The sequence below is a fragment of the Euwallacea similis genome, chromosome 6 (genome assembly GCF_039881205.1).
Source record: "Euwallacea similis isolate ESF13 chromosome 6, ESF131.1, whole genome shotgun sequence".
Lineage (NCBI taxonomy): Eukaryota > Metazoa > Arthropoda > Insecta > Coleoptera > Curculionidae > Euwallacea > Euwallacea similis.
The window spans coordinates 4,037,021-4,050,264 of record NC_089614.1 but is presented as its reverse complement, the minus strand read 5'-3'; the positions used below and the strand labels follow the sequence as shown (position 1 = coordinate 4,050,264).

The window sequence follows — 13,244 nt, the reverse complement described above, 5'->3', positions numbered from 1 at the left end:
GTCTTCAAGAAAAATTTGAAAAACAGAAAATTTCGGAAAAATGCGTTATAATATATTTCTATTTAATTTTTATTCATAAATTTGTCTACAAATTATTTTTATAACGAATAATTGAACCGTGAACCTATGCCTCCTTTTTAATTCAAATTTCCTTTAAAAGAAAACGACCCAACCGGCATTGCATCTGACAATGGGGCGAAGACCCGATGGTTTCAAGCAAGCTCTGTAATATAATCCCCTGCAATTAGTTCTTAGCAGTAAATAGTCGAAGGTAGTGTGTGTATAATGCGGGACTTGGGAAGGCCGTAGTGAATATAAAAACTTTTCTCATCGGTAAGAATTTTCTTACGTTTTTTGTACTTCAATTTAGCAAACAGCATTTTCATTGTTACTTGTATATTAGTACTATCTGATTTAACCTTCATCAAATATTTAGAAGTTATTTAACCTTGAAAAAACAAAAAATATTTAAACTGAGACAAAATATTTAGACTGAGATTTATAATGAATAAGTTACGGTGGTTGTCGGTCAGGGGAATTTTTCTCCTGTGGAGCTTCTTAGTGGACTAATAAACAAATCTAACGAAAGCACAGCTGGTTCTTTTCAGTAATAAAAGAAAATAAATACAGTGGCCAGATGTCACTTTGCAAAGCGTGACACTTGGGTATCATTAAGTGACGAAGTACCAATCCGGGTATCCGACGCGAACGCGTCTCACATAAAACCAGAGATCACATGTAGGGACGTCCAAAAAGGCCTTCGGCTGTAACTGATGTTCCAGCCCGCAAGCCTTGTACTGACTTTAATGTACAGTAGTTCGGCCCGTTCTGATATACGAAATATATAGTGTGATCGGGTAAGTTTACAGGTTCGCCAATAATTGGGGGCTCCCATTGAAGCTCTGGGTGCATCGTTTAACCTCAAGCCCTTGAACTCAGTTTGAATGATTAAATCAGAGGCAATGCATGCGACATGTAAGATGTACACACGCTATCAGTTGTAGTTATGTAGATTAAATCAGGAACAAATTTTCAGCCAAACAGAATGTTTTGAGCAAAACACGTATATAATATAACGTACTAAAACATAAAACGAATTATTGATTTTCCAAGTAAAAAAAAAACACTTAAATTGCAAAAGTATTTTTTATTAGTAATAGTATTCAATATACGGTTTTGGTATAATCTAAAAGGCGCTTTGATGCGAATTATTATCTCATAGATTAATTATCTACACATTTGGTCAGTGTGTAAAATAAAAAATAAAAATCTAACACTCCACATTATAAGTAAACGAAATTAAGTAATATGATAAAAAAAATCACACAGTAGAACAACAATATTGCAACTAAACGTCATTTGCAGAACTCTTCAAGCTCTGTCTTGACAGTCCTACTAAGTCCCATATTGCAACTATTTGTCCCCATTCGTAATATGTACGGAATAATACTGTCAACTTGGACTTGTCCAATAAGCCCTCCGAAGAATAGTTCTTCTAATATATTCGGTTCCAACGCCTTCAATGGAGGTAATCTTAACAGTAATCTAGAAAAAAGATTAACTTTAAAGAAAACATCAGAGCCACACCAAACGGACATACTTGGCGAATCTGTCGCTATCTCCGGGATTTGTCGTATTAATATAGGTTTTTAAACCCTGAAAACTTTTTTCTTGCAGCTTTTCGATTGATTTTCTGCTGACAATAATATCATTTTGGTCTGAACTAAATAAAGTTATAGCCTTTAAGAAAGCATATTCTTGCTCCTCCAATTGTAGACGATTAATAGAGCTAACAAATACTTGTAATTTTACTATGTGGTCCGTGACCTGTTTTACTTTTGTAGCAGACATTTTCTCCTGTGCTATTGAAGCATGCAAATGACTAATTAAAGCTGACAAAATTGTTGATATTGACAAAGAATGTGAACATTGGGCTAAACCCAATATGAATAGCTCAGCCCAGCAACTTTTTAATAAATCTATTTGAGTTTCTGAGCTGCAAAAAACAAAAATTAAATACCTATTTAAATTTGAAATTTTTAAAATATTTTTACCTTAAACTTTGAAATGCAGGTATATTTTTGGCCCACTGGATGGATAAAACCAAAAGTCTAGAACCACTTTCGCAAATGTAATGGATGTGCAAATAAGGCGGCACAGGGCCAGGAACTTGAAGATTAAATGGTATATTTTGTTCTTCTAAGATAGGCCCCTCATAGTCACATTTTTCGTCACTGCTGATGTCAGTTCCACTGAGTGATTGAATTTTAGCAATCACATCTAAAGCCTTGGAAATAAGTTGTTTGTCTTTAGCAACATTTATCGCATCGGACAACTCATTTCCAGTATTTGTACTCTCAAGAGATGCTTCATCGTCTAGACTCGCTTGTGAAGGAGAGAGATGAAAGGGTTCTCCTGAACTATTGCTTGCTGAAAAATACCTCAATTTCAAAGGAGATTATTACACATAAGGTATTGTCTGTTTAACTCTTTCGCTGCTTTGCGCGCATATAAAGCTCCTATAGATTACGCAATTTTTCTTGTTGAATCGCACATAACATAAGATAGGTAAGATGTTTTATTGTCCCCAATTAAAATAAACTCTTGGATAAAGCTTAAAATTATCACCAAACTATTCTGTGAGATAGTATGCTCTCCTAACAAGTAACTAAGTTGTGATGGATATGATAACACCTCTTCGCCCTATCTGGAAGACGATGGTATAATTTTTCCCAGTGTTTATTTATTTAATATGCGTGTTAGAAATATCATACATATGATAATTACATGTAAGATAAAATAACTTGAAAACTAGAGAGAATTTATACACTAGGGGATAGCTCATCAAAAATGATTAAATTGTAAGAGAAATATGCTCATAATCTAAAACAACTCTTAATTATACTTAATGAAGTTCTGAAAAGAATAATATCAAATCTATGAATGTATTCAGTACACACACAAAGCTTATTAATGAGAGAAGAACAACTAGTGGCTTCAGTAGAAAACAATATATATAATCTCTCATCCATAGGTTTTATTCTTAGGATATTAAGACTTACACCTATAGTTGATCGCTTTATTATATTCACATTTAATGTTATAAACAAATAGTAGAATATACTTCTCTTCTTTTCCTAAGATTGACTAATTTAAACTTAACAATGTACTACAAGAAATTAAATAAGAAAATTCATAACTTTTCCTAACATACATGTTAGTTCAGATTTTTTTGGCATAGTCTACATACGTATAAACAAGAGTATTTTACAGTCATACAACTATCTGCATGCTCCCAAACGGTCTCGAAATGCTTAATAATCAAGCCAATTAATCTATACGCTCTACTTGCAATTTCTTGATAGTAAGTATTGAATGTCAAGTTTGATTTCATGGAAATACCAAGATCTTTGCAACAATTGTTCTTCTGTAAAATATTATCAGTAATTCGGTAATTATGAGATAAAAGATTGAACCTCCTAATAAATGACAATACAAAGTATTGACGAACAAAATTAAAAAAAGTGAAGAATAACCCTTTTCTATGAAAGTACTATAGACAAATCTTGAAACGAAGGAGAAATATTTAATAATCTCGAAAATGGTTAGTTGGATTTTAAAAACTAAAAACTCCTTAGAAAGGGTTCTTTCTGCTTTATTTGGGGAAGTACTGGGCGATTTACTTTGGGTAACGAGAAATAGGTTAGAGGACGTTTTTTAAATATTACTCAAACTTTTATGATTTCTTGAACATTTTAAATGGGACACTCATTTCCAATTTTAATTCAATCAATTCAATTTTATGTTTAATAATGCATCATATAAAGTGGGCTGAATGATATCTTGATTCAAAAATCTAATGGCAATTAAAAATGTTGCATTGATTCCAAAGCATACTAGAATTTTTAGAAATGAAGATATCATGGCGCCCTGAAATATCATACGGCCTGTTCTTACCTAAGGCTATAAGCACAGACCTCACCATTATTTAGGTCAGTGTAGAGGTGCTTTAGGAATGAGAAGCAGAAGAAGATGAAGATCCAAGAAGAGGCATCGTGGATTAAAATCTAAATTACTGCGGGCATATTAGTTCTTTGCACTTAAGGAAGAAAAGCATTTACAAGCTTACAAGTTACTCATTTATTTTAGGTAGCATGATGAAGAATGCTATAAGACGATAATCGCATACACTTTCGTGATTTCCACCTTTAAATTTTGGAATGACAAAAGCTCTTTTGAAGCGACTTGAAATGTTCACTCAATAGTGGCTATTTAATTGTCTCTGCCAAGAGCTCCAACACCAAACCAGGTAAAACCATGAAAAGGGTCAGAGACAACCCATCCCACCCCATTGTTCCATTGTCCTTAAGTAAGTTAAATCATTTTCAGATTTCCCCCTCAGCTATAAGAGGAAAGAAAAATATTTCACTACCCATTTTCTATTTGGTAGAATCCTTCCTGCCAATAAGTCTGCCAACCTAGGCAATTAAATTCATTGGCATCAACAGAATGAGGTTGCACTTGTACCCCTATGTTCATCCACAGCAATCACACCCACTTTACTAAATATTGAATTTACATTTTTTTTTTAAATCAACAAACACAACAGATGAAATACAATGCAAGGCAACAGGGATTTAAAGGTATGAATATAGAGAGCTGATGATGAGAACAGTGGTTTCAAAATTTTAAGCTGATAGGTGCACCCTTTAAATATTTATACCAAATATAGCTCTTTACAGAAGCCAAAACCTATTTCTTATGCATTCACAAATATTTGGAATTGACATGTAAAGTAATTATTGCCACAACAATGACAAAATCAAAAACCCAGATTCAACATTTACTTCCTATTTCTTCAAATTTTATAGTGGTTTCGTTATAGTTTTTATATTTTCTAATTTTTTTTCCCAAATATTGTCAAAATATTTAAATAGATTAAATAGATCTTTGGTGTTGTATATGTTTAATACATTTTAACATGTAACAGTACCAGTTCTGCCAGTTATTGACTAGAGCTAAGAAGCTTGGAATTCCTAGATCTTATGAGTAATTATCATCTAATAGAATTGACTTTTCATCTTTAAAATTCATACTTCATTTTAAATATATTGCTGCATAGCTGAGTACTGCCAGGTGGCCAGCATTAGTGTAAAATATTAACACCTAATACTGTGCCCATATTTTGTATTATAAACACTTATTCAGAGCAATTTAGCATACCATGAGAATGTTTGCCCAGAGCATCGAAAGGGTTAAACTATTGACATGAGTCTGGAAAATGTGGAAAATATCAAATTGTCAAGGTTAACATGACCTATTTAATTAAAACTAATCTCTAGTTGACCTTGGAAATATGACTTCATGTTCAAGCTAAGTCAAAATGTTAATGTTTCTCAGCTCAACAAATGATTACAAACGGGCAGTTCAATTTGAAAAAAAGTTCATTATTATTGTATGAACTTCCCATGAAAACTTACTTATATGTTTTGTGAGGAATTGCAATCCCAAATCACACTGATTGAAAGGATTAGTCATGATACCAGATTCAGCATTAAGATCTTTTCGGATGAATATTCCTTTAACATTATTTAAAGGTGATGGATTAAAGTTATTGCTGGCATTACTGTATTCTTTTTTGTCCATTATTGGTTTTCTTTCATGTTGTACAGCTGGAAAGTTCACTTTTGTGACTTTAAAACACCCTAACATGAACCCACTTACAATCACTTCTCATACCACAGGCAAGACACTTCTGAAGCCTGCAATATTGACATCGGTTCCTATGGTGTTTAGTGACCTCACAATTTTTGCTTCCCCGACACTGATACCCCAATTGCTTTCGAATCGACCTTTTAAAAAATCCCTTACAGCCTTCGCAAGATATAGCTCCATAATGCCTGCCTGAAGCTCTATCTCCACAAACAACACAAAGTTCGATGGTCAGACACATATTGTTAGCGTTAGGTCGGCTTTTATCACTCAGCATTTCAGATTTCACCGTGTGGATATCGGCCTTTAAGTTATCATCCATTTCTGTTCGGAGTTATTTTATATATTAGACATTTCTTCTGCTGAAACGTGCTTTCTGACGAATTTAGGAAGTTGCTGTAAACGAACAAAACAAAAATGTCAGAAATGTCACCTTCTCACCTCATACTTCATAGTGAGGTTGAACAGTGTTTTATTTATATTGCGGAAATGAGAAATCGATAGGTCGGTCAAAATGAATATGTGATAGAAATACCTAAATATGAGGACATTCGGTAAAGCGCGGCAATGATGCTCGTTATGAAGGATGAGGACATAAATCGGACCAATTTTAAAATGGGTACTTTATTGCTGAACATTTTGTACCTTTTTGTACTTGCTGCACCGGAGCGTTCTTTATCGCAAATTGGACATAACTAGTTACGTTTTCTGCTGCAGTGCGTTGAAATTTAGGGCAGAGGTGCGATGAATTGATGCCTTAAGTTTTGAGGTACTGCAGCTAGTGCAGGACATGTCGACATTGCAAAGATACGCAACTGTTATTGCTGTACTGTATTATTTATACATAGACTTAAGGAGTCGATGAGAAATTTCAGCTTTGAAATTTAAGGAGAATCGATTTATTTTTAGAATAAACTAAAAACACCTGCTGCATAACATAAAATCTGGAAAATCTCTCGGACCTCGTAAATCCTCTCCCGCTCACAGAATTCCAAATTGTCACTTCCCTACTAATCCGTCTCATGAAGGCGGGTGATTTAAATTTTAATCCCGAACTAAATACATATTGTTTTTCATCTATCAGCCACTATTTGATCTAACTTCAAACTGGGAAATTTCAAATTTTCTTTACAACGTTTATGTGTAATTGTTATTTTCGTTTTTGCAATACTTGAGCAACGTCTTGTGCTCTAGGAGCTTTAGGGGCGACAAATCGGAATCTACTTACATTTTTTATACACATCGCAGAGAGCGTTTTCGGCGCTGCGTCAACCCTTGTTGGATCCCTCAGCATTTTTTGTGGAAAAAAGATGTACCTTGCATATCTCTGCACGGGCCACCGTTCTTGAAATATTGGAGCCAGAATGAAAAAAGTTTTTCTTGATCCATAGTGAGAATCTTTAGTCACCTATTATCCGGTTTTGAAGGAAATGATCTAGTCTCACCCAGTTTGTTGTAAAGTCATTTGAAAGTTTAATTGATTTGGTTGTCTATTGCTGGAATAAATTTTCAGGTACCGTTTCGGTAGCACGACGACGACTTCTACAGCTTGTTTATATATAAATTCATCCCATATTTATCATTTCTCTATTAATTATTTCTTTGTGACGAGGCATCCGTGAATATATAACGCAATTGCTTATCATACTAAAGAAACAAACTGTTCGTTGGTATAGTTATGCCCAAATTTCGATATTGTAAAAGCCAGTAAAAATGTCAAAAATGACATCTACGTGACTTTTGTTGTTTCACGGCCTACCTCGTAATACGAGCAGTTAATGTATTGATGAATATTTGTAACTTCTGGCTAGCCCAGCGAAAAAATTTAATTAAAAATATCTCGAAAAACAATTTAGTTTTTTTTTACAAAATATCTTTTTGATCTAGAAGCGCTCAGGGTAATACAATTAGTAAAAATATTTAAGTTATTAGCCCTGACAAAAAAGTCAGGTGGTTTTTTTCACCTCGGCAAGGCAGATGTAGTGCCATCTATCAATTAGCTTGAAACAGGACTCGAAATGAATTTGGAACCAAAAAGTCTCTTAGAAGCAAATGCAAGCCGGTAAATCCAAAACTGCGAATTTTATTCCCAATTTACGAAGTAAAAAAAAATCTAAAACACCCTTAAGAACGAAAACAAAGAAGTAAAAGATTAAGAAAATAGTAAATGAAAACAAACCTTTTCATTTTAGTGCTAAATATCTAATGCGGGCCATGCAGACTTATGCAAGGTATACCATTTTCTACAAGACATACAAGGGATTCAAATTTGATCGAACTTGAAATAAATTTTATTTCGGGTGGCAAAAAAAATTATGGCGTTAACACAGTACCGAAGGCGCCCTCTGCAATGTGCATAAAAATGTAAGCAGATCCTAATTTGTTATCCCTAAATACCAAATATCACTCAAATATTGCCATTACAAAAGAAATAAAAATAAACTGCAAAAAATAACACATAAACATAAAAATAACAACTTCGACTTTCCATATTTCGAAAACGGTCAACTTTTGGACGAAGGCAAGTTGAGTTAAATCTTAGTATATCAATCTCAGAACTCGGGGTAGATTTTAAATGGACCATTTAGAGACACCTCGTATATTTTCCGATTTTCTCGTTGCTTTTATTTTTTATCGAGTTACGAATTTGTTAAATAGTTGTTAATAGAAATGAAAGACACATTATTAAAAACGGTTTTATTAACTAAAGCTAGATGGATAAGTAACATAGATAAACTCTCCAGAACAAATGATTATAAACTAAATCACACAACCACCACAGAAGAAACGAAACGCATAGGAGCGTTGTCATTAATGAATGGAAATAAATACGTGATTCAATAAATATTTGAATGCTAACTAAGTCTAGAATGAATTTCAATCAGTCACTCGTTTAAACAAATGCCTTTTTATTGCAATTACAATAAGTATTAATATTTATTTCATCACACGGTAGTTATTAGGAACAAAAAGCTCATAACGTTAGCCATGTTACCACCAAAAGAAAATCAAATATTACTTAGGTTTAAAGGATTATTAAGTACTATTAGCAAAATACGTAGAGGTAGAAATAAGTTTAAATTATTAGATTCACAATACTTCAAAATGGTTTTCTTGTGCGAGTAATGTGTAATTATACCCTGTCTAAATATAGCTTAAAACTTCCATAAATCAGCGAACTAATCATTGTTAAAATATCTAGGCTGCAAAGTTTAGTAACTGCTTTGTTTTCTGAGCTGAATCATTAGCTATAAGCCGTTCTTTTCGACCACTCAGACGTTAAAAATACCTAATAACTTGTAACATACATATTTACCACTTTCGACGCAAATTTTACTATTGTGCGCGTTTTAACCTAGACTGCATAGGCCAGGGTTCTGAATATTTAACAAACAACGTATTTTAGGTATAGAATTTATAGTGAAAAATATTGCACCAAACATAATACTACGTAATATTGCCACCACTTGCAGATTATTTTTCATAAACAGCCATTTGGAATTTAAATACATTTATGGAAATATGCAGGATTAAATCCAGACTATTATTTACATGTTTCAGTAAATACTGAGAAGCATAATTTGCCAAAATGACAATATTTTTGGCGTCACTCAGTACATTCATAAAGATAATAACCAATTGTTTGTAATATTTGCCGCCCACATAGCGCAGAAGTCCATCATATATTTTATAGAGTAATTTTATTCTACAAAGACGTTCTAATAACAGCAAAACTATATATAGACCCTTTTAAATAATTTGAATTTGGGTCTCAGGAAATATTATAATACATTTTAAATGAAAATATATGTATAAAATTTCCTGTAATTTAATTGAGACAATAGACGCAGCGGCTATAGGTATTAAATTTAAGAACTTACGATTTTTTCTTTAATTACTGAAATTTCATCACAATATTGAACCTGAATAAATTTATTCGGATTTGTAGAAAACCGTTAATTTAAATATTGAGATTTACATGGATTGAAATTTACTTGGTAGATTATATCACTTCCTTTAATAACGAAGTGATATGATATCTGTTGCTAATTCAATTTAAAAAAAAATGAATTTATTTGATTTTGCTCCAAACTTTCTATGTGAGGCTTAATAATATTCGATTCAAAATTAAAACATCACATTCAATCAGCTTGCATGATATACCAATTTTGGGCTACGTGGGCTGCAAAATTAATAACACAATAACCACCATACACCGTCAACGGCATTTTAGCAAACAATTTTTCATCAGCAAAATTTAATTGCGTGTGAACACCTACATCTACCCTGGGAAAAATGAGAAAATGAAATTAAATTATGGCTGTGAAATCAATCAAAAACCAGTTTTGTTTTTGGAATACGCCTCACTTGTCGGTTGGCCATGACTGGAGTTGAAGTTATTAATGTGCCTGTACTGAATGTATCCCCCTTTTCACTGTTAGCAGCACTTAAATCTACAGAATCACAATCCATCCCAGAATCTCCTTGCGAATTTATTAGTATCAATGGTTTATCTGTTGCTATGTTCTCAGGTGAAAGAGAATTTCGGTTAATGCCCGAAAACAGAGATTTCTTGCATTTGATGATGTGGCTGTTGCTTTCATCATCGCTATTTCTTTAACAACAAAATTGATAAACACTCAATTTCAAAAGTACAAAAATGTTGAAAACTTACTCAATATCACTGTCAGAACTATAAGGACTTTGCACTTTGTTAAGAGGAGGTGTAGACACATTTGCAGTCTTGTTGGTGTTTAAAACAATGGGTGATAAAGGCATATTGCAGTTTTGATCTTCTTTAATAAAGGGCGCCTACAAATAAAATACCATTTTTAAATGTATTTACCACCACAAGCAGACAACTTACAGCAAAATCAACCCTAGGGCATTTTGCATCTCTTTTAGATATATTCTGCAATTTTGGACAGCTTAGCATTTTTTGAGTTGTAGGACGGTTTTTATACTCTTTTGAAATCATTTTTTCCACCACAATGGTTAGAGCTGAAGACACTCCTAAGCACAAAATTCATTAAGTACTTAAACTAACCTGTTTGCCATTCAACTCACTGTCATAGAACATTAGTGGTAATGTGCCATTTCTAAGCTGGCGCCATAAAATACCATGCTCAGGCAACTCTATATCTGTTGCCAACTCCAAAATTGTAAGGCCAAGGCCAAAAATATCACATGCAGTAGTGTAAATACCATCTAGCACCTCCACTGCTAAGTACTTTGAATCTCCATCAGATAATGTGGATTTGTTAACTTGATCATTCTGGTTTAAGGTAATAATAAGTTTGATTAAACTGCTTTATAACTTGTGTGTAAAATCACAGTTAATTTGATCCCAATCTATTCTTTAGAGTAATGTTATATTAATTTGGGTACTTACAGATTGTAAATCCACCAGTAAACCAAAGTCTCCCAACTTCAGCACTCCTTTTTTCATCATTATATTACCAGGCTTAACGTCCAAATGCAAAAATTGCTTTTTATGCAGAAAATCAAGTGCTTTACAAATATCATGAAGCACAAGCCACAGTAGTGTTTCAGGGATATCATTGTTCAATTTGGCATAATCAGCTAAAGACATGTCACAATATTCTAAGAGCATGTAGGTGCCAAAATTTTCTTCCCATGCCATGAAAAATTGAACGCAATTAGGGTGCCAGCCAAGAATCTCATTGTTTTTCACTTCTGCACAGCGGTCGTTGAAACTTATATGATTTTTTATTCGTTTCAGAGCATACAGATTTTTGTCTTCTTTGCTTTTAACTTTGTACACTCGGCCAAAACTTCCCTCCCCTATGCAACCCAATTTTATGAAAACTTGGTCAAGATAGGAAACTCTTTGCTTGGGATCATATAGTGGGCTGAGAAGTACTTAAAATAGAACATAGAACTGTATTTAATACTTGGCACTTAGGTCCAGTTGTACAATTCTTGTTCAGAAGTTGTTTCAGCTAAACTTGCCTTGGTACTTGAACTACCCTTTAAGAGTAGCGTTAATCTGACAGCAATGCTGCTCTCATGGGACAGTTGAAGAACTAGTAGGGTTTAGCTGAACCAACTATGAACCATGATTGTACAGTTGGGCCTTACAGGTAAGCTTACCATTGTTGTTAAAACATAAAGGGGCCAGTTTTTTCTTGCTTTGTTTTGATGTTATACTTTTCCTTAGTTTAAGTGGAACAGGACAGGAGGGATGTCTTCCTTTGTCTGCCAATTCCTAAAAACATTCAATGTGGGTTTAGGCGAATAATAAACATGTTCCAACTGAAGTATTACTCATACTCTTACCTTTTTTGTGGACAGCCTTTCATTAGTTTGCATTTCTTCTGGTATTTCGAGAGTTCCTCGTTTACGGCTCATACTTTTTTGTATTTAAAAGCTAATTTATAACTATTTATGTAATAAAAAAACAAAATCAAATTATTAACTTATAAATAATACGGATTGAATTCACGAGCCCATCTTTTAAATATTGACAATGACAAATGGCAAGAGGAGACTTTGACGCATGAATTTTTGCAACGTCGTATGAACTACATGCTATCACATTAAAAATTCACTTCACTAATTATTTCATGTGTGTCGTAATGAGATGCGCGTTTTATTCGTCGGGAACTTTTTTAAAATCTGTGGTCCTTTTGTTATTTTTCTTTTGAGTTTTATTTTTCCAAAACAGTGGGCTAAAATATTTCCTCGTACTTCGAAGGGAAACGATAGGAATAGGATAAATTACATAAATTGCCGAAGGGCTGTAAATCAGATCCTTTATCAAAAGAGATCGAACATTTTTTCAGTAAGGTCATTAACGGTGGTTTATATTTCAGATGAGGAAATAACACAAAAGAAATAGTAATTATTGCAGATTATATGAATATCGTTACTGCAATTGTTAATATTACTATGAACAAAAATATGCATTTAAATCCACCTTCAGAATATCTACTTTTATTCCAGGGTTCTTAGTCTTTTTACACGGCTGTTTCAACCTTATTGAAAAGAAATTTCATTTAAATTTATAATTTAATATAAACTTATCTTCGAAAAGTCAATTCTCTTAACGATTTTCGTATTTACTTTAAAAAAAATTAATTTTTAGTTTTTATTTCGAATGTTTTTTCAAGCTATTAATCTATTCCTGCGTTTACCCATACGTGACTTAAATGCAGTCACCACAAAGTACAGAATTTTTACATTTATTTTAACCCTTTTCCGACATACGAAAGGGTAATTTGGGTTTAAGGTATTGTTAGATATCCAAAAAATCAATCTCTTAATACCTATAGGTATCACCTATATATTGTGAATATTATTCTCACACAGATGTTTGTTTTATCTAGCAGACATTTACCAGAACTTTCCTTTTTGCAACATCTCTTTTTGGGAAGGGAACTACGGAACAAAAAGATTAAAATTTATTTTTAATTAACAGACTAACACTCTCAGCAGACAAGTTCAGAATTTCTGAGTGTATTACATTGTATCAGGGACATTACTCTTGTCATGTTCGGTTGGATTTCGGT

General features: G+C 33.1%; 2 protein-coding genes across 2 annotated transcripts; both read right to left on the bottom strand.

The window, feature by feature from the left end:
- Positions 1-1,131: 1,131 nt before the first annotated feature.
- Positions 1,132-6,158, bottom strand: Hr78 (Hormone-receptor-like in 78). Its single transcript, XM_066391121.1, has 5 exons — positions 5,725-6,158; positions 5,481-5,672; positions 2,055-2,430; positions 1,601-1,996; positions 1,132-1,545 (listed from the first exon to the last, which is right to left on the bottom strand). Exons 1-5 carry the CDS (start codon positions 6,032-6,034, stop codon positions 1,356-1,358), a joined length of 1,464 nt encoding a protein of 487 aa, XP_066247218.1. The 5' UTR covers positions 6,035-6,158; the 3' UTR covers positions 1,132-1,355.
- A 2,236-nt stretch (positions 6,159-8,394) lies between these two features.
- On the bottom strand, positions 8,395-12,189 carry Myt1 (protein kinase, membrane associated tyrosine/threonine 1). Its single transcript, XM_066390973.1, has 7 exons — positions 12,013-12,189; positions 11,827-11,941; positions 11,105-11,595; positions 10,780-10,987; positions 10,580-10,725; positions 10,388-10,524; positions 8,395-10,327 (listed from the first exon to the last, which is right to left on the bottom strand). Exons 1-7 carry the CDS (start codon positions 12,082-12,084, stop codon positions 10,042-10,044), a joined length of 1,455 nt encoding a protein of 484 aa, XP_066247070.1. The 5' UTR covers positions 12,085-12,189; the 3' UTR covers positions 8,395-10,041.
- Between the last annotated feature and the right edge of the window lie 1,055 nt (positions 12,190-13,244).